The sequence below is a fragment of the Tinamus guttatus genome, unplaced genomic scaffold, assembly GCF_059628265.1.
Source record: "Tinamus guttatus ecotype Peru unplaced genomic scaffold, ASM5962826v1 Tinamus_guttatus_pri_ptg000649l, whole genome shotgun sequence".
Classification (NCBI taxonomy): domain Eukaryota; kingdom Metazoa; phylum Chordata; class Aves; order Tinamiformes; family Tinamidae; genus Tinamus; species Tinamus guttatus.
Window position 1 is genome coordinate 623,807 of NW_028289183.1, and position 18,938 is coordinate 642,744.

At 48.9% G+C, this 18,938-nt stretch overlaps 2 protein-coding genes across 2 annotated transcripts in view; both read right to left on the minus strand.

Moving 5' to 3' along the window:
* DNAH9 (dynein axonemal heavy chain 9) overlaps positions 1 to 4,173 on the minus strand; it is a 165,968-nt gene extending 161,795 nt beyond the window's left edge. Inside the window, exons 1-4 of the mRNA XM_088535859.1 lie at positions 3,685 to 4,173; positions 2,029 to 2,225; positions 1,474 to 1,632; positions 340 to 470 (exon numbers count right to left, since the gene is read on the minus strand). Coding sequence (XP_088391985.1) covers positions 340 to 470; positions 1,474 to 1,632; positions 2,029 to 2,225; positions 3,685 to 4,173 — 976 coding nt within the window. The remainder of the gene's footprint in view (positions 1 to 339; positions 471 to 1,473; positions 1,633 to 2,028; positions 2,226 to 3,684) is intronic.
* Positions 4,174 to 5,368: 1,195 nt separating this feature from the next.
* On the minus strand, positions 5,369 to 18,142 carry ELAC2 (elaC ribonuclease Z 2). Its single transcript, XM_010216327.2, has 24 exons — positions 17,913 to 18,142; positions 17,796 to 17,846; positions 17,645 to 17,715; positions 16,986 to 17,050; positions 16,228 to 16,285; positions 15,678 to 15,746; positions 15,005 to 15,187; positions 14,469 to 14,527; positions 13,826 to 13,884; positions 13,665 to 13,737; positions 12,664 to 12,776; positions 11,937 to 12,035; positions 11,599 to 11,737; positions 11,408 to 11,493; positions 10,741 to 10,850; positions 10,121 to 10,217; positions 9,540 to 9,678; positions 8,984 to 9,022; positions 8,706 to 8,815; positions 8,151 to 8,247; positions 7,950 to 8,070; positions 7,578 to 7,656; positions 6,977 to 7,121; positions 5,369 to 6,230 (listed from the first exon to the last, which is right to left on the minus strand). Exons 1-24 carry the CDS (start codon positions 18,140 to 18,142, stop codon positions 5,988 to 5,990), a joined length of 2,535 nt encoding a protein of 844 aa, XP_010214629.2. The 3' UTR covers positions 5,369 to 5,987.
* Between the last annotated feature and the right edge of the window lie 796 nt (positions 18,143 to 18,938).

Genomic DNA, 18,938 nt, shown 5'->3' on the forward strand with positions numbered 1-18,938 from the left:
AGACAGATCTCTCAGCCCCCAGAGGATGATACTGCATGGGGCTGTGGACAGACAGCCAATTAAATGAAACTGCTCTCCGGTGAGTTAAATACTTTCTGGATATAGCATAAAACTGAGAGCATCAATCGAGTACAAGGAATTCACCTGCATACAACGAATCAGAGAGGGGGCCAGCAATGCACTTACAGTCTCCTTTCTGTCCCAGGGGTCACAGAGAACTCCTAATGACCAGTCACACTTAGCTTGAAACCCAGAAAAAAAACACAGGGGATGGAGTAGGGGAAGGCCATAAGTCGGCACATCCTATATAGATGTGGTGAAACTGCCCCAGCATCTCACCTTCCTCGACATCCGTGAGGAGTTCCTTGAAGGCCAGGAAGTAGCAGCTCTCGATTCTCTCTAGCACCTTTGCCATATTCCTGACCCTCTTCGTTCTCAGCTGACTGTAAATGCGCTCCAGGTCATCATACCTACAGCAACCACAGCAAGTTACAAACCTGCATGGGAGAGCAGCAGCTGTCCAAACACACTATCCCTCCCTGCTGGGGCTGAACCAGGATTTCCCAGCACAGCCAGGGTGGGACACCCCAAATCTGCTGGCCCCAGGGCCTTCCCAGGTCTGTGGGAGACCATTCAGCTATCCAAATGTCTTTTGTATCTCCTTTCTTTTTTCTCTTTTTTCTTTTTATTTTTGGCCTAGGATCCACACCAGTCACACACAGCCTGAGCCCCAGCAGTGAATGTGAATGGAAGGAAGGACCTCCAGGAGCCACAGAATGGCAACAGAGACCGCTGGCCTTGAGGTTCACCACAACAGCAGCTCTACCTCCATCAGGACACTGCTGAGAGGAGCCACTGAGTATTTCTTGGGCACTGTCAGCTCTCCAGTGCACAGGGCATGGCCCTGGGTCCGTCCTTACTAACACAGCACAAAGATTTCCCAAGGGAAGGAAAGAATTGCACCCCATGGCCATTGGCCAGCTAAACATGTTTGGGTGTTGACAGATGAACGCTGGCCTACCTAGGCATGGTGTTTGCAGAAGATCCTATGAATAGATGTCACATGGGCAGTACCTCATCTAGGCCAGAGGACGGATTCCCACTCATTAGAAAGCGGAATGTGTTCTGGCCTTCAAAAAGAAGCTACTCGGGCAGAGAAGAAAAGGCCCAGGAGAGGTTTTATCAGCTCTTACTCGCCTTGTTGCTTCCTAGCGAACTATATGTACAGGAGACGCAGCCCCTGGATTGAGGCTAAGTTAAAATACAGCCAGCTGCACAGTGATCTCCGAGACACTTTGCAGATCATTATTTTATACACACGAACAATTTTCTTTAGCTCAACTCTTTAGATATGCCTCAGGCAGCTTGATCTTTTCAGCTTGCAGAAATAGTTCTGCCTGCCACCAGCACTTTCCTTCCACTCAAAACCAGGGTCAATCAAAACCAAGTTCCAGCTGGGCTGCCCAGCACTACCTGTTTCTCCAGAACTCGAGTTCCACCTTTGGGTTGGGGTTGCTGCCTTTCAGGAGAGGCTCCGAGGACTCTCTCCTCAGCACTTCTTGGACCTGGTTGCTCCAGTCAATAATAGCTGACTCAGCAGCATAAACGATAGAATTATCTATCAGCTCCAGACTGGAGAAAAAAATAATACACAGTTAACTCTGTTTTTCACTTGTTGGTGTTTATTACTCAGGCTGTATCTTCTCCAAATGACCACATAGGCAACTAGTTGTTATAGGTCACAATCTAGCTTTACATATCAAAGTCACAAAGTCATTAAAAAAAAAAAAGCACACACATAATTTTGCTGCTGTTTTGATACAGGAATTACATCCATCTTATGCTGTTGTGCAGTCCCCAAAGACAGAACCTATAAAGTAAATAGCAGGTAGAGCAAAACGCACCAGTTGGAGCGAGAAGCAGATGACATTAAGCAAGAAAAGTGAGCATGATTTGTGTAAAGCTCTCGCAAAGACATACTCATGTAAATAGGAGATAACCCAAATAAAATCAAAGGATGGTACTCACGATTTCTCATTTTCCAGATCAATGTGCTCAAATCTTTCTGAGCCAGCTGGAAGGGGCAGCAAGGTTTTGCCCTTTACTTGTCCATCAACCACAAAAACAGCACTTTTCAGGTTGTGGACATGGCGCAAAACGTCCTGTGACACCACTTGGGGCCAGCCCTGGTGGTTCTTCTGGTTTGTGAGAATGGGCACAATCACCTATAAGGAGTCACGAAAGAGCAGTGAAGAAAAAACTGCCACACGGGTCTGGCAGTTCTCCAAGCTCTTTGCACGGCCAAGCCTGGAAACCCAAACTCATCGCTGATTCAAGCGCCAACCTACCTGTGTGAAACAAGAGCAGATACTGGTGAACAGACATCTGCACAGGTCCACTTTGCTGGTGATTGAGACTGCTGCCAGGGTTAAAACCGGCCTATAAAACTTACTGGCAACAGCTGAGACTGGGGCTGTGGTGGGATCTTCCAGCTTCGTCCACATTACACCTCTTTTGGGCATCTTTAGAAGGTGCAAGAGGTTCAGCACTCTCACAGTACAAACTAGGAAAAGCTAGACTCCAAAGGTCTTTGCTTCCCTTTACCAAGGACATTCACTATTTGTTGTCCAGGAGGCTCCTCTCCCACTGAGACACCACCCTTTGGCCATAATAACATGATTTTGAGTGCGATGGGTAGCAAGGGTCACCTCACATCCAACACAGCTGATGCAGCTCAGCTGCCCTTTCAGAATGAATCAAGACACACGTTGTGTGCAGCTACTCCTAATCCTCTATATGGTTCAAGATAACCTTCTTGCGGACTCTCTCTGAACAGTCTTCTAAAGCTGCCCTAAAAGTCTTGAGTTTTGTAAGAAAGATGTTTTGTAAAAAGACAGTCCGGGCACCGGGCAGAGCAACCCAAGTTGTAGACCCCAAAACATCAGGAATTGAGGACACCTTGCAGCAATATCCTGTCATTGAAGTCTGCACCCAAGCTGCTGAGCACAGCCAGCAAGATTCAAAAGCAAGTAAGATCCTCTAAAACATTCCTACCCGCAAATCTCTCTGTAACAGATGGTGTTTACAGGGAATATCATATGCTACCTGCCACCATTTACAAACAAAACCATAGCGCAGAAGCCACGGTCTGTGCCGACTTACCGGGTTCATGGCGCTTATCAAATGTCCCAAAACGTAAAAGCTCTCCACGTTATCCCACAAGATCAGGAGAGCTAGTTTGGATACTTACCCTGAGGAGCTGAACCTGTGGGTCAGCATTTCAGGACTACTAAGCATGACTTGAACTTCCAGCACAAGTAACTCGTCTGCTTTCCCGCTACGGCTTTACCACAGAGAGAAGTGGCTGTCACGAAAAAACGCAGATGGTGCCGTAGAGTTCTGGCTGCTAATAATAATTATAATAAATACAAGGAGCAGAGACTCCTATGGCTCTTGAAGGGCCCAGGGGGAACAAATAATCCCGCCAGCTCTAACAGACCAGACAGAGGCTCATGTTAAGCAGGTTCTGAGTCAACACAGGCCAGGTTTGAGGGAGCTGCATGAATTCCAAACACCTCCTTTCCTCAGGACGTGCTGGGAAGGGCAGCGCCAGCCCAACAGAACGTGGCCAGGGTGGCAGCCTTGCCACGATGGGCGACACGTGGCTCCCTCTCGCATCCTCACCTGCTCCACGAGGGCGGTGAAGTGCGGCAGGACGTCGGCGGGCAGCTCTCCGCAGAGCGGGTCCCCCCGGTCCCGCCGCACGAAGTAGAGCGCCTTGGTGCGGGCGGGCAGCGGCGGCGGCCCTAGCGCCACATCGCCCGTGGGGCCGCGCCAGGCCAGCAGTGTGGGCGCCGCCGCCGCCGTGCCCGCCACAAAGGCCTGGAGCAGCGGGGCCGCCGCGGCGCTGCCCGCGCAGCGCTCCCAGCGCGCCGCCGCCACGCGCAGCCCCCGCGCCACGCGGCCGCCCAGCCACCGCACGCGGGGGTCCTGCGCCAGCAGCGCCGCCGCGTCCTCCTCCTCCTCCGGGCCCTCCATGGTGCCCGTGTTTGCGGGGAGGAGCTGCCGTTGCCTGGGGGACACCCGGGCCCAGCTCCTCCCCACGGGATGAGATGAGACTCGGCTCCCGCTTCCCTGGTTGCGGCACCGATCCAGGCCCGTAGCAACCCCCATGATTCAGGCCAGGCCGTAGCTGCAGCCTGGGCCTTGGGGCTCTCCCAGCTCCCTGACACCCTAAAACCATCTGCTCATTAGCAGCCAGGCTCATTAGTTAACCTTCAGGCTCATTAACCTGCACACTCCCCCTGCACTCAGGGCACACACACACCACTCAGCTCCACCAAGACACGCTGCTCCACAGCCAGCTTATAAGCTGCACCTCCATGTAGCTTTACATGTTGTTTCCTCTAGTGTTTCTACACCTATTTTTATTAAACCTTGCACTGTTTTCTAATTTCTGCCATTATAAAAGCCCCTTCTTTGTTTTTATGGAAAAGAAGATACAGACTCTGTGCAGTCCATACCCATAGGGAGTAACCATGCCCTCCTCTAGGCACTTTGATAGGATCCTCTTTGCACTGGCACAATAGCAAGCACTTACCCACTCCTTATTCACCAGTCCCAGTTTCTTGCCATTCCTAAAAGTCAAGCAGGCTTTTTTCTTTTTTTTTTTTCTTTTTTTTTTTTTAAGCAGTACCCTGCTGTGTCAATAACCCTACTGCCTCTTTAGACAAGCATAATATTAAAGCACAAGTTAATCTACAAAGGATGCTTTGGTACCAGTTTCCCTCTTCATTTTCTACTGCTTTTTACCCTGAAGTTTCAAGTCCTTAATATGTGCTGGTATCACTTCTGTGCAGTGCCTGGGGCCTCGTGCCTTTAGGCTGCATTTTTAAGATGAACTCCTTAATTGAAATTGAAGGCAAAACTCCCCCACCTGCTTGCAAATGCATGTGCAGTTACAACACTGGTGAGAAAGGAAGCAATCCTACAGGGTGCTTTGAAAACACTAGTTTTAACTGTGTATCTTGCCTGAATCGGCCTTCTTAGCTCCTGTATCCAGTATTGGGAACAGCTTGAATAGCCATCAGCTTGCATTGTATGAGCAGCTTTAAGAGCAGCCTAAGCACAACAGTGCTCTACTCTGGAGCCATCCAGCAGCACCCAACTGGTTATCACGTTCGACTGACAGAAGTTGCCCTAGGGTAGCAGAGCGGGTACAAAACAGTCAGAATGGGCATCAGAATCCAGGACAAGGGCGAGATCTCTGTGCCTTAATCATGCACACAGAAACATCCAACAGGAACAATCAGTCATTTGTTTGCTCCCGACTAGATCCTAATTAGCAAGCTAGGTAAAACACACACCCTTAAGATGTTGACTGGTTTATTCAGATTCTGAAGAGGTTTTGGAAAACTAAGAAAATCAGAATAAAATGGGAACACAGCAGGATTAAGATCCTGATATTAATCTAAAGCTCTAAAGCCAATTAACTGGGTCCCACTTTATTGTGACATTTCTTCCTATAACCTGGGTTCTGATTACTTAGTTGCATTCTGCAGCTACCCGGAGATCTGCCCACATCATTCTGGAGAATCCACAACGCCACAAGGGCTTCTCAAGCCTGATCTTTTGAAACCTCAAAGGTCACAACCACCGCTGTTACATTATTAATAGTTTCCAGCATAAAAACAGAAATAAAACATTTCAGAAGGAGTCTTGGCTAAAAAAAATGGCATATGGACTAGCAAGATCCAAAACCAAGAACTGCAGGGGTAGATACTGTCGCCAGGAGGACTTGCACTGCTTACAGCATGCTTGGTAGATTCAGCCCATGGGGATCCACCAATGACCAAGCAAACCCAGACACCGAACTTCAAGGCCAGCCCTTTTCCACTGTGCTCGTGGGCAGTCCTTGGCACTGCACGCTCCCGAGGCCTGGAGAGACCGGGACATTTCATAGGGAATAGAGCATTCCTGACGTCGTTTCAGTTCACTGTTTTAAGCTTCTTGTTTGGTACTTCCTGGTGGTTCTTGGCTTGTTTCCTTTTTTGGCTTGGTGTCTCTTCATTCTCACTATCAGTCAGTTTGTCCAAGATCAGAGAGGCCGCCTTCAGAAGGCGCAGCTCCCGTTTTTCCTTCCTCTCCTCCATTTCTACAATGTCATCTGCAAACAAAGCCTTCAGAGGTGGGATCAGCTTTGGGATGACTGGAAAGTCACCAAACCGCACCTGAAATACATTAAGCACAGAAGCACCTGCTTGAGAATTGCTTGTGTTTCCCCCCTCTCCTGTCTTGTGTCTTGCTCCTTCAGATGGCAAGATACTGCCTCTTCCCCTGTGCTGCACCTACGCAGCCCAGCACAGCCCAAACCTCAGCAAAGGTTTACGAGGTATTTACAAGGTGCATTTGCACTCGCAGCAGTGCAGCAGCCAATTCACAGACCCCACAGGCTAAGCTATCTACCCTTCCTTGAAAAGAAAGTGTGGACACGATACCAGTTTTAACTGACTAGTGAGCAATCATCACTAGCACTGCTGTGCTCGATACACGCTACCAAGCACTACAGTGTTTGGCTCCTGGATATCTCACTACATTGCAGAAAACCATTAAAGGAGCACAGCAATTAAAGAAGGGAGTAAGAACAGAAGCAAAAATATCTTTTCAATTAAGAGTAAGGCGCAGAAAGCAGAAGTGACTTTGGGCAGGTAGCCAGCATGTTAAGCGTGAAATTCTGTTCTCAGGAGCCATCAGTGCCTGTCTAGGTGTTGAATTGCTCAGTCCCACCCATTCTCTTCCATGTTGATGTCTGCTGCCAGGAAAAAAAAAAAAAAGAGCTGCTTCACAAAATCTGCTCTCAAGAGGAGGCAATGTACTGTTATAGCATTAAAAATGGAGAAATTTATGCGCGTGCAGTCATACCCAGGCAGCACTGAAACCTTTCCACAGAGAATCCTGATCAAAGCTCCCAACTTACCCTCATATGATCAAACGCAATTCCAACTTTCTCACTGAAGTCTTCACTGAATAGTGGGATCTTGGCATATCTCTGACTGAAGTGGTTGAGCATGATGAACTCTGCATTCATCTTCATCCCCGTTTGAATTGCCTGAGAGGTTGTGCTGCAAAAGGAGGAACTTCACAACATGTACACCAGCAGCATTTGGGGACCAGGGCCTATTCGAATTATTGTCTCAGGGGTGCCAGCCAGTCTAACACACACTATAACTTGCATGTAATTCCAAAGAGCTGCTCTCAGGTCTGGCCAGTTTTACCAAGGGCAGCACTCAGTAACACCGGCTCGTGCTTGCTTTGAACTGTGCACTCAGCAATCAGGGGTGCCAACATAGCTACCTCCTGTGCTTAGTTCTGAAATGTAATCAGGCAGTGGGCTCTCTTCTAGGCTAGTCTACTTGCAGAGTTGCAACTGGCCATTTAACAGCTTTAAGTTTTCCCTTGGGCCCATTCAGAAGAGCTGTGTGTTACAGAGCTGGCTCAAGGAGCGGCACTGGGCACTCACCACCTGCTCCAAGAGCATCTCTGCCTCCCAGTGGTGAGAATGGCACAAAACCCCCTACCTGTGTGTTTTCTCTATGGCTTCTTTTTCCATGCCATCCTCCAGTGTCGCTTCATGGATCAGGAGCGTAGCATCTTTTCCTGTATAAACAATGACATATTCAGCCTTTGTGGTGGAGGACATAACATGGGGCAGATATACAAAACCCAAAAACCTTCTCTGCACCATGGAGACATGGGTGCTGCTATCTGCACATAAGCTAGAGACAGCAGTAGCATCAACTATAGCCTGGGCAAGTCTGCCTAAGTAAGTTCATGAACTCTATACCCATTCTCCCTATCCACTGTAGGAGCAATACCAAGGGTTCAGATGTACTTGTTTCACCTACTAAGAGTTGAAGGCTTTTTTGCAAAAGCATTCTTCAAACACCTACCCATTTTTACTAAGGCCATGCAGGGCATTGTGTCTCCAGAATAGACTACTTTCCAGCCAGATTTGTGGACCATTGAACAAGCGAAAGCATTTTTACAGTGCTGGACTTCACAAGTCTGAAACTGAACAAGAACACAAGTGTTAGACCTCAAGTCCCCCCCATTTTGCCTCTTGCAGCACCTGTCCCTGCTTGTGAGCTTACCTCAGCCAAGTCATAGCTCTCCAAAAGAGAGCTGACAACCTTGGCTTTAGATCTGATGTTCTCACAGCCCTTCACGAGAGACTGAGAAGTAATCATTCTGTGAGAGAGGGGAAGAGAACAAACTAAGGACATGTACAAAAATGAAATGTGATCCTACCTGAAGCAGCCTGTTTCTCAGGGAATCCATGACCTAAATGGTCATTCATGGCTTCTCAGTTCACTGCTTTACAAAACTATTTGTGCATTCAGCTAGTCTTCCCCTTATTTTATCATCCAGTGCCCCAGTAACTCAGTCAACTACTGCTCCACTGTTAAATACTCTCTCCTCCAGGAAGTTTTCTCTACTTGCCTAAACTCTTTTTCCACGGAAGTCCTAAGTAGAGCAACTGAATAACAAACCCTATGCCCGCCTTTGCCAATTACACACCACAGGTCTAAACACAATGGAAAGAGTCTCAGCAGCCTTCAACTAAGAGCCAAGGGGAATGGGACAGCAGTTTGTCTTGAATACAGATCCACCAAGGATATTTTCCCAACACACCACACAGAACTCACTTAATGTCTCCAAGAATTTCTTCACAGTGGTTGTGGTACTCATGTAGCCAAGGCATGATCTGTTCGGGTGCTACCAGAAACAGAGGGCTAAATACCCGACCAAGCGATGCCTGGAAAAGTGAAGATGGGAGAAATCAGTACTGGGGGTGCATTAAATCTGAGAGAGGGAATGCCTAGGGAAAATAAAATGGTGCTTCATGCTTCACCACTGCGTTCAGGAGAAGCCCCTCTCTTCTACTAGGCAAAATCAGAAGCAGTGAAACAATACTACTACTTACAAGAGCTCTTCGCCTCTGCATCAGGATGTTCAACAAGCCCTGTAAAGAGGGGAAAAAAAAAAAGCACTAGTAAGTGGTAATCAGATTTTTCCGAGCCAATAGCCACACTTTGCTGAGCTGCTGGGAGACTGTCTGGCCAGTGGCCAGAGCACCTCTCAGCCCTCCCCAGTGCTACTGCATCTGCTGCCAAAACAAGAGTGAAGAAAATCTTTATCCAGTTTCCCAGGCCGAATCTGATTCTCAGACATAAGAGAGCAGCCCATGACAGAGCCTGCCCTGATTAGGCCCAATTGGGCCTTCTGGGGCAACTTATTACAGGTGCTAATGGGGAGCCAGGCTGGACACTGCTGGAGAATGATGCCTCCAGATGATCCCGGAAAACCTGCAGGACCACCAGGAGGAAAGAAGGGTTTAGAAGCACAGTAGGGAATGCAGAGGGGAGCTGCAGCCCTAACAGCAGGACAGCTACATCTATTATATGCAGCTGTACCTAAATCCCAAACAACAGAGCAGGCCATGAACAGAGCCCCTTCTCCTTCCAACACACTCAGCTTACCGAGTGGTGATCAGTATGCATGTGAGAAACAAACACAGCTGCCAAGTTACACAGCACTTGGTCAACTTGCTCTCCATAGTGACGACAGAGCTGTCCAAACGTTCCTTCCCCACAGTCCAAGAGCACGGATCGGGTAGAGCTGGCAAGACAAAACAAAGATGTTTGGTGGCATCTGGAGGAGCCCTGACCCAGGTGCATTCAGGCAGAGGGACACCCTGGGTTGGCAGAAGAGGGCAGAGAGCAGTCAGTGCTCTACCTCTAACGCCACTCCAGTCCTACTAGCTGAGGCTTTAGAGAGACTGTTGTCTGCATTGCCCATTCTGGTCTTGTCTTGATGCTGAATGCACCCTTGGCACAGACAGTAAAAATCAATGAAGACATTAAATGTTTGTTTTCTACAACAAGCTCTCAAGTTTTTCCCACCTATAAAGAGATGGGTATCTGAAACTGAAGCCCTACGGACTCCAAGACAGGGGCATTCTCACTGTATCATCACCACAATAGTTAAAACAGGCCTTGATCCAGACCCTCTTAAGATACTCGGCCTCCTTGAGGAGAATACACAGCATGTTAGGATTTACCTAGTATTTACCAGTGTGGAACTGACATTTCGGATTTTCATTGGAATTGCAGAACCTGTTCCCAAGAACACAATTTCTGGATAAGCATCCATATTTTCTAGAGAAAGTGGAAAACAACAGTTCGTAAGGAAAACGCTACCTTCACACTGCCCATCCAGACACTTCAGTTCAATAGCCTGGCACTTTCAAAGACTACACTTCTGGCACATCTATTACTGCTTTCCTCAACCTCTGGCTTTCCCAGAGCAGCAAGATTCGTGAAGAGAAGATAGAAGATTCTTGCTGCAGCTGCTAAAAGAGCATTCAGCACAGCAGGGCTCTGCTCACCACATAAGCAGCATACAGGGACAGCTGAGGCATAAAGCACCCAACAGTGCTCAGCCCCTAGTCTCAGTAGCTTTGAAAAACCAGCAGCACAGAACTACTTAGCTTCAATTGAAGGGAGCCATCCTACTCTATGGGTAGCCCCTTATCCACACAGCTCCAAGAGAAGTTAGGAGCACCTCTGAGGCAGCAGGATGATTTCACATTTGCAGCTTTTCCTGAGTTCTAGAGTACTCAGTCATCAAGATTTCCTATTTTCCATTAACCCCAAACCAGGACAAGTTGCTAACCTTTACCTGGGACAGCAGGCAGGCTCTCTTTGCATTCCTTCACACGATCCTGGAAGTCAGGGAGATCTAGGGCTTCACTTACAAATGCATCATGATCACAGACAGTCACAGCATCCCTGGAAGAACACACCACACATCACAGGATGGGGTAGAAACTAAACAGACAGCATCTTTCAGGGTGAAGTGCCAAATCACAACTAAATAGCCTTACAACAAAAGATCAAATGCTCCTTCCTAGCTCTGTTTTGAGGGTTGGGGGATATATCCATGCCTGTGGCGTTGTGCAGAACAACCTGGCCAAATGGTGCCACAGAACAATAGTGCTGACTCCACCAAAACAGTGGAGCAAAGACAGCTCCTGGAAATCACTATTATTCAGCAGCGCTGACCTGATCAGAGCATCTGGACACCAGAGGGCACTGCAAGGCCCTGTGAGGGAAGCAACAAGACTCCTGAAAGAGAAACAGCACCAGGAGTTCCAGGCATCACACCAACCAGTGTCCTGCCTCCTGGTCCTGCTTCAGAGCATGTGCCTCTAGACACCTCCACAGGCCTCCAGATACCACTAAGAGAGAAACTCTGACTCTTGGCATCTCAGTTCTCCTATTCTGGCTGAGATCCAAAAATCAAGCCAACTCTCAAAGCTGAGAAGCCAAAAACATTCCCCACTGACCTCTGCCACTCCTGCTTGGGTCTCAAGTGGTACTTCAGGAGGCATTCTCCTCGGACAACAGGCACACTACAGGCAGCAGCCTCTTCCTACAGAGGAAGGAATGATGTTATACAGGCCTTCATATGCACCATGTCTATATATGCACTCAACTCAGGAGTGTGAGGTGCACAGGCAAGCAGGCCCTCCTGTACCTTGCTCTGGTAGCTGGTGAGCAGAGGGAAGATCTCTGGGTGGATAAGGTTCAGCTGGGTTTGGATCTTGTAGCTACGTGGGTTATGCACCGCAGCAGAGTTTTCATTGAGTACCAAGTGCTGAGTTCCATGTCCAAATCTAGGAGAGGAAGAGAAAGTTTAACAGTTTCACTCCCACATTAGGATCAAGTACATGTTCACAACGAAGGCCATAAATACCCTTTGAATCAGATCCCTGCTATCCCCAACAGCTATTCCTGTTCTGGAAAAAGCCTTCCTACACCAGGAACAATCAGCTGCTCAGCAAAGACAGAATCAAGTATCAGAGGAGCACGTACCTTTCCAGCCACTGCTGGTAGCGGCTGTCCCGAAGCACTGACTCTGGAGTCATGTGAATGACTAAGGCTACCTGGTTTTCAGGAAGTCCTTCCTGGTACCTAGAAGAATATTCAAATACGGTGAGAAAAACATAAGCTTTGGTCCTTTATCACCCTGGCATTCCCCTCCCACCCTTAAGTGCCAGCACCAAGGGATTCACTTCTGGCAGAAGCACACAGGGCACAACACAGACGTGCCAAGCTTCACCTCGGAGTGGACCTGGAGTCGCATGAGGCTCAAGCCAGCTATTTCTTGCCACCTCCACTCTCCCACCTGGAGCTGCTCCTCTCCAAGACCACCAACATGTTCAGAGCCTCTCAGAAGCCTAACACGTGTCTGTATGAGCCCTGCAGAGACGCTTCATGTATTCTAGACATCTAGGTTCACCATACAAGGGTACTGCAGTCCCTCTGGGACTCCTCAGCAATACATCCTACTGCACCTTATCTTCCCTGAAGGCTCCAAGACAGGCCTGACACGGTTACAGACCATCCCAGGCCCTGCACAGCCCTTCCTTTCTTAAAAAAAAGTTCCCAAAGGCACCACTTTTTTGCATAACTAGCTTCTTACCAGTGCCACATAGCTCAAACTTCAGCCATGGAAATGGACACATCTCAACTAGGACAAGAATTTCCCATTGGTGAAGCTTCACATCCCCCAGCCCTTCCCCATCAGCCAGCTCCCTACCTTCGGAAGGTTTCATTTTCACAGACAGCATCCACAAAGCCCTCGTGGGGACACTCCAGGACAATGAACACTGGGCCAGGATCGGTAGGGGTACATAGTTCTTCAGGCAAGAGCTGCAGACAGATGCACAAGAGTCACCCACGTTCAGACCACACAGGGAGTCCTTCTTGCAACTTTACATCAGACTCAGTAGCTGTTCTGTCAGCAAACCCCCTGCAGGCTGCTGGGACTTGCGGAACCAGCTCAGAGCAGGCCCGTTTGATGCTTGGCAAATCCAACTAGGGCAGTTCCTGTTCCCATTCTGCCCTCCCATGACACAAGTTTGCATTTTGCTGTGTCACTAGAGCCAGCAAATCCCAAACCTGGCATGAACATACAACCAAGTGACAATCTGCTACCAGGAAATGAATTTAATCAGCTTCTCGGTTCCCACAGCAGACTTGGACATCAGTAACAGTTTGTTTGAGAAGAGCAGCTCTGTGAAAGACTCACGGCACAGAGATAAGTCAGTCCTGTTTCTCAGGTTAGGATTTTCACTTAAGGACAGGACTGGCTGTACCTTTAGCCTTAGTCTAGAGTCCGAGATTAGGGCTTGTTTCTCCTTCACAATAACTTCCTCATATTTGATGTAAGTCATGCAACAAAGTAAGGAAGGAGCAACAGCTACACAAGCAACCAGACTCCAAATCTAAAGCATACAGGAACCACGTCTACTAATTCCTTCCTAAATCTGAATTAGTTTGGGGGGCTTGGGAAGGGGAGAGGAGAAGCACAGACAAATTGCAGACATATATGGCTATTAGCACACATCAGCTCATTCCAGAGTGTGGTTCCCTAACCATCCTCTGCAACAGTCCCAGGCAGATGACACCCCATAGGAGCCACTTTCAGTAGCAGCCTGGGTCATAGTATCCACAGCATTCTGCACAAGACAGTTTCTATCCTTCCCTGGGCCCCCATGTTGATGCAAACCCACAGCAGAAGACACAGATAGATCTTACCTCTCTGCCTTCAAAAGTGATGCTCTCCCCATTTTTTAGAGCTGTGATTATGGGTTGAATAGCTGGAGTTCCCCTGAAAGTGAAGTCATTGAAATATTTAGCCTAACGATATCGACACAACTGGAGCTGTCTCATTCCCCAGACTGGGCCCCTGTACTTACACTGGCAGGCCTAGCTCCTGTGCTTTAGTTACTAAGAATTTTCCTTTCTTTGGGTGAATCTGAAATAAATAATCAAGCAGACAAAAAGCCTCAAGCATCTTCAGCAAATCCATACACTGCACTGAAAGCTCAGGGAGTTTTTTCCCCCTCCCTTCAATATCACATGTTGTGTACACCAAGTCCTCCCCAGTATTTAATCGACCTAGAGAATCTCTGGATATACACACAATCATAGAGGGTACACAGTAAATCTTCAACACCCACTGTTCTTCTAGACAAGGAGGGCAAACTAATTTTCCACTATTTTCTGCTTTTTCTACCATCCAACAGCCACTAGTCAACTTAACTAGCAAAAGTTTTCAACAGTCCCTTTGGTTTCTCAAATCACACTGCTCCTTTCTTTAACCAAGTAACACAGACTTTTCTAGTAGCAGCAAGCATTAATGGAACCTGTCTCTTCTTAACTGGCTAGCTCAAAAAGAGCATTTTCTAGAAGTGTCTTTAGTCCCTACAGGTTCCTATTCCTCTTTCATTTTCTCTGACCTTTACAGGTAAAAACAGTATGAAGTTCTGCTTGAAAATGCTATCTCCAGTGTATTCAACATGACAAAATTGATCTAAAGACCACTGTGGCCAATCTTACTTTACAAAGGAAAGCCATCACCATGTCAGGATGCTTGCCACCACTCTTCTCTTTGTCACCTGTAAAAGCAAGCAAGATTACTCGGGATCATCACAGATTCACTTCCTGAAGGCCAAAGCGTTTCAACACTTGCTAAAGTATTTACAGAAACAGCAGCACCCCTATCATGCAGCCAACTCAGAGCCCAGCAGAAAAATGTTCCAAGAACCTAAGGCTAAAGAGCCCAGAGTTTCGGTTATAAGAAAATGTAATTAAAGCCCAAGACTGAAAAATAAATCAACTTCAATGTCTACGTGCAAATAAACTGTGAAAAGGTATACAGACTAAACCACACCACAAGCAGAAATCATGTCCTGTTCTAGGCTGTATTACAATTCTGCATCAGCTTCCAAACTACCAGGGCCTGTTCTGTCCCACATAAATCCTTTAGCTTGAGACTATCTCACTTCCACAGTGAAAGCTTGAACAACAACATACATGCTTTAATTTTAATGTAACCCAAAGAAGAACATTGTTTTTTGTTTTGTTTTTTTCACCTGCTTTTCTGGGGGTTTCTTTTTCCTTGCCCTCCTTTGGACTTCGTTGTGCAGCTTTTGGGGAGCCAGGCCCTGGACCATCTTTTGGGGAGCCAGGCCCTGGACCATCTTTTGGGCTATCTCCACCTTGGGCTGACATTCCAGGACTCCGAGGCAACATGGTTTCAGCAGCTAGTGGCTTTCCTGTCCCAAATCCAAGAAAACCAAACAAACTCACTCACACAGAGATATAAGAAGCACTAGAGCATCCCTTCTTCCACAACAGTCATGTTTAAACTGCTCCAGAACAAAGGATGCTTCTCCCAGTCCAACTTGCATATTATCCACCTCCTGTCCTTCAGGTTAGCCCTTGAGATTCTCTCTAAATAGCTGGACTGCCAGGAGTATGTCAGTACCCCAGGTTTTGTGGTTTTCAGGAGTGAGAAAACTTGAGCAGCTAAAAAAGACCCATTCTTCATATTATTCTAAATACCCACATCAAAGGGAAAAAACTAAGGCCCTGGCTCAGCACATCTTGTTTCTTTGAATGAGACTCATCTGCTGAGAACAAACACGTAAACTCATAAACCTCTCCCTCCTCGGACTTGCAAACAGAAGCCACTCCAACAACCACCTTAAACCACGATTTTTAAATACAGGCTTTCCCTCTCTGACTCCAGCTGCACACACTCACCTATTAGAGGTATTTGGTGGACTGTCATAGTCTCATCCTTATACTCGGGCTCTGTGTGCAACTGTACAGCTTGAAAGAGAGAATAAAAGTAGACATTAACAAGGTAATAAGAAGAGATTCAAACTCTAGCAGAAATCAAGAAGTCAGAAGACGTTTTTCCTCCCTCAAATTAAAACTGCTGGCGACACTCATAACTGAAAGGAACAAATGAACCTCTTAAGTCCACCATCCATAACACACACCCCATAAATCAGTGAGGAGTTTCATTGGAAGTTCATACAGGAAATTTTGCTTTTCAAGATGAATTCTGCTTACTAGTCAGTCAGACTGACAGCTACCTCCCAGAAATAGCACTGAAAACACTGTTTTGATTTTTTTTTCTTGTAGGAAGTTCTTGCAATGGATTCGAACATCAAATGGGATCGAAACACAACTCCTCAAAACTCTCTTCAAAAGGATCTAAACCAGAGCCTTTCTTTTTGAAATGACTTCAGCTCAACCCGATTTTATGACAAGCTCATATTTAGTTATAAATCACTGATGTACATACCTAAGTCCATCCTCTTCAAAGGTCCAGGAAATAGCCGAATGGCTTTCAAGTAGCTTTGCTAGAAAAGAGACAGTGTTTTGGGAAGTCACCCCCCAAAGCAGTGTGAAATGCAAGCATCGCTTTCAAAGGTGAAGTTACAACTTTCTTACAGTAAAGCACCACCAAATATTGAACTCTCAGCCAAGAGAAGTTTGGACACTACGCAGCTAGAAAGCACCTGGGCTGGTGTCTCGTATACATCACTCACTATCCATTTGCAAATAGAACAGAAAAATGAAGGTGGAAAATTCACCTCCCAGCCACACTAAGGCCTCCTCTTGTTTGAGGGTAAATACCCAGCAGATACCACAACATAATAAAGCAATTTTGAGGATGGGGAGCTCTTCACCTAGCCATGGCATTAGGCCGACAAGCACTGCCTTGAGTAGAAAATCAGTTACCACATTTCTATTAAAAAAATTTGTGCAGAGGGAAAGCAGAGAGGAGAAAAATTCTGTCCTTCTTTGTAGAAAATGATTTTCTAGGAATTTAGCTGACAAGACAGTTTCAAAGAGAAGTGTGACACTGCTCTTTGTAATTGAATAGACTTACTTTGTAAAGCCAGCACTTCAGGCAGAACCAAACAGGCCAGCACTAACTCAAACCAGCACCTTAGACCTGTGAGATGATTCACCATCTTGACACTAGCTCCCTAAGTGCAGGGTAAGCTTTGATGTGTGAAAGGTTCCCTCCAGCTTCGGCAAGCTTCCACTACTTACCAGCTTTGGGGGCCCTAAGAAAACACATCTTTGAAGCCCGATGGCCTTTAATGTGAGAATCATGCCTAAAACAAAGCAAAGCAGAGAAACAGCTTTATCACAGTCCAACAGGCCTTTGGTGGCTCAGGCAAGAAAGATCCCTCCCTCTGCCAAGGGGCGACTCGCCTCTCTGTGGAGATCAGACCTGAGCTCAGATCCAAATTCAAACTTGCCTCGGCTTTGTGGCAGTTTCAACAAGCCATTTTTCTCCAAGTATCTTCATAGTCAGAGCTGGCAACTAGCTGCCCAGTCTCTTTTCCATCTTCTTTCTTGGTGTGAGCACAAAGGTCGCCCAGACACCTCTGAAGGTCCTTTCCCACTGCATTATCCTGACCCATAACAGGCTCCAAAGAGGGAATAGCGCTGCTGCTGCTGCTCCGGAGCACGCGGCAACGACAAGGCCACGTGCAGTGGTGAGACAGCACCTCTCCACCACCCCGCGTGCTGCGGGGGACACTGCAGCACAGCCCCAAGCCCTGCGGAGCCCCACGCGCCGCCCCGCCGAGCTGCTCCTCTCTGCTTCTCCACATAAGCGACCCAAGTGGCCCCTCCAGCCCGACTGCTCTGATGAGCGGGACTGACCCGGTGGCCCCGGGGCTCCCGGGCAGCCCCCCGCTCACCTGGCAGCCCTCCGACGTTGGGCCAGGCCACGCGGCTGAGGAAGATGCTGTCCAAGTGCGAGATCTTCAGCCTGAGGAGGAAGAGGGGGCAGTAGCGCGGGATGAAGCGGGTCCCGGGGCGGGGGGGCGGCTCCCGGCACCCCGCACTCACTTGTGCTCCTGCATGGCCCGCTGGGTGCCCTCGCCGCAGTTGAAGAGGTACCTGCGGGAAACGGAGGGTGAGGCCAGGCCCGCAGGGGCCGCCCCGGCGCGTCGGCCCGGCGCTCACCGGTTGAACTCGGAGAACACGTAGACGGCGGCGCCCGCGTCGCGGCTCCCGGCCGCCACCACCTGCGCGTAGACGCTGTTGGGCCCCGGCAGGCCGGCGCCCGCGCTGCGCCGCCGCTCGCGGGCCCACACGTGCCGGGGAACGTCCTTGGGCCGCCGCGCCCGCCGCGCCGCCGCCTCGGCCATGGCGCGGCCCCGCGCCAGCCCCGCGCGCAGCGCGCGCGCCCACATCCCCCCCACGCCCGGCCCCGCCCCCGCGGCCGCCCGCCGCCAATAGGGGCGCGGCACCGCCCTCGACCCTCGCCACGTGAGGAGTGCGAGCCAATGAGAAGTGAGCTGCGTGAGAGAGCGGGCCAATGAGAAGCGGCCGGGCCGCCCGGGTTTCCGGGCGACTGCTGGGATTGTGGGTGAGGGAATGGTGTTTGCCGTCACGTGGCACGGCTCTGTCCAATGGGGCGCGCGGGGCGGGGCCTCGCGCGGCGGCCGCCGGAAGGGCCGGGAGCGGGGCCGGGAGCGGGGCCGGGAGCGGGGCCGGGAGCGGGGCCGGGAGCGGGGCCGGGAGCGGGGCCGGGAGCGGGGCCGGGAGCGGGAGCGGCGGGGCCCAGTCTAAAATGCACTAAAATCCCTCCTGACTCCATCTGCTCACGGTAATTCAAGATGGCGAGGACTTCTTTTTTTTTTTTTTTTTCTTTTTTCCCTGGTCCTCCCGTCCCCCAACTCCCGTATGAAATAAATGCCCCGTTCCTTTGAACAGCAAACTCTATTCATGCCCGTTTTCCACATTACACTCGTTCAGCTTACCGCTTCCCAACGTTTAACACGTGTTTCTGCCTCCTGTAGCCAGACAGGAAGGGAAACATCGGTTTAGATCTCCAAACGCAACTCCAGGAGGATTCCTAAAGGTGTGCGCTGTGTCTGTGCGTTCCTTCCCTTGGCTGCACCATCCCCTTCCCATGCCAATGGTTTTCTGCTCAGGTGATCAGTTAGAAACTATGGAAACATTTTTAGTGTTTTTAATAGTTTTTTT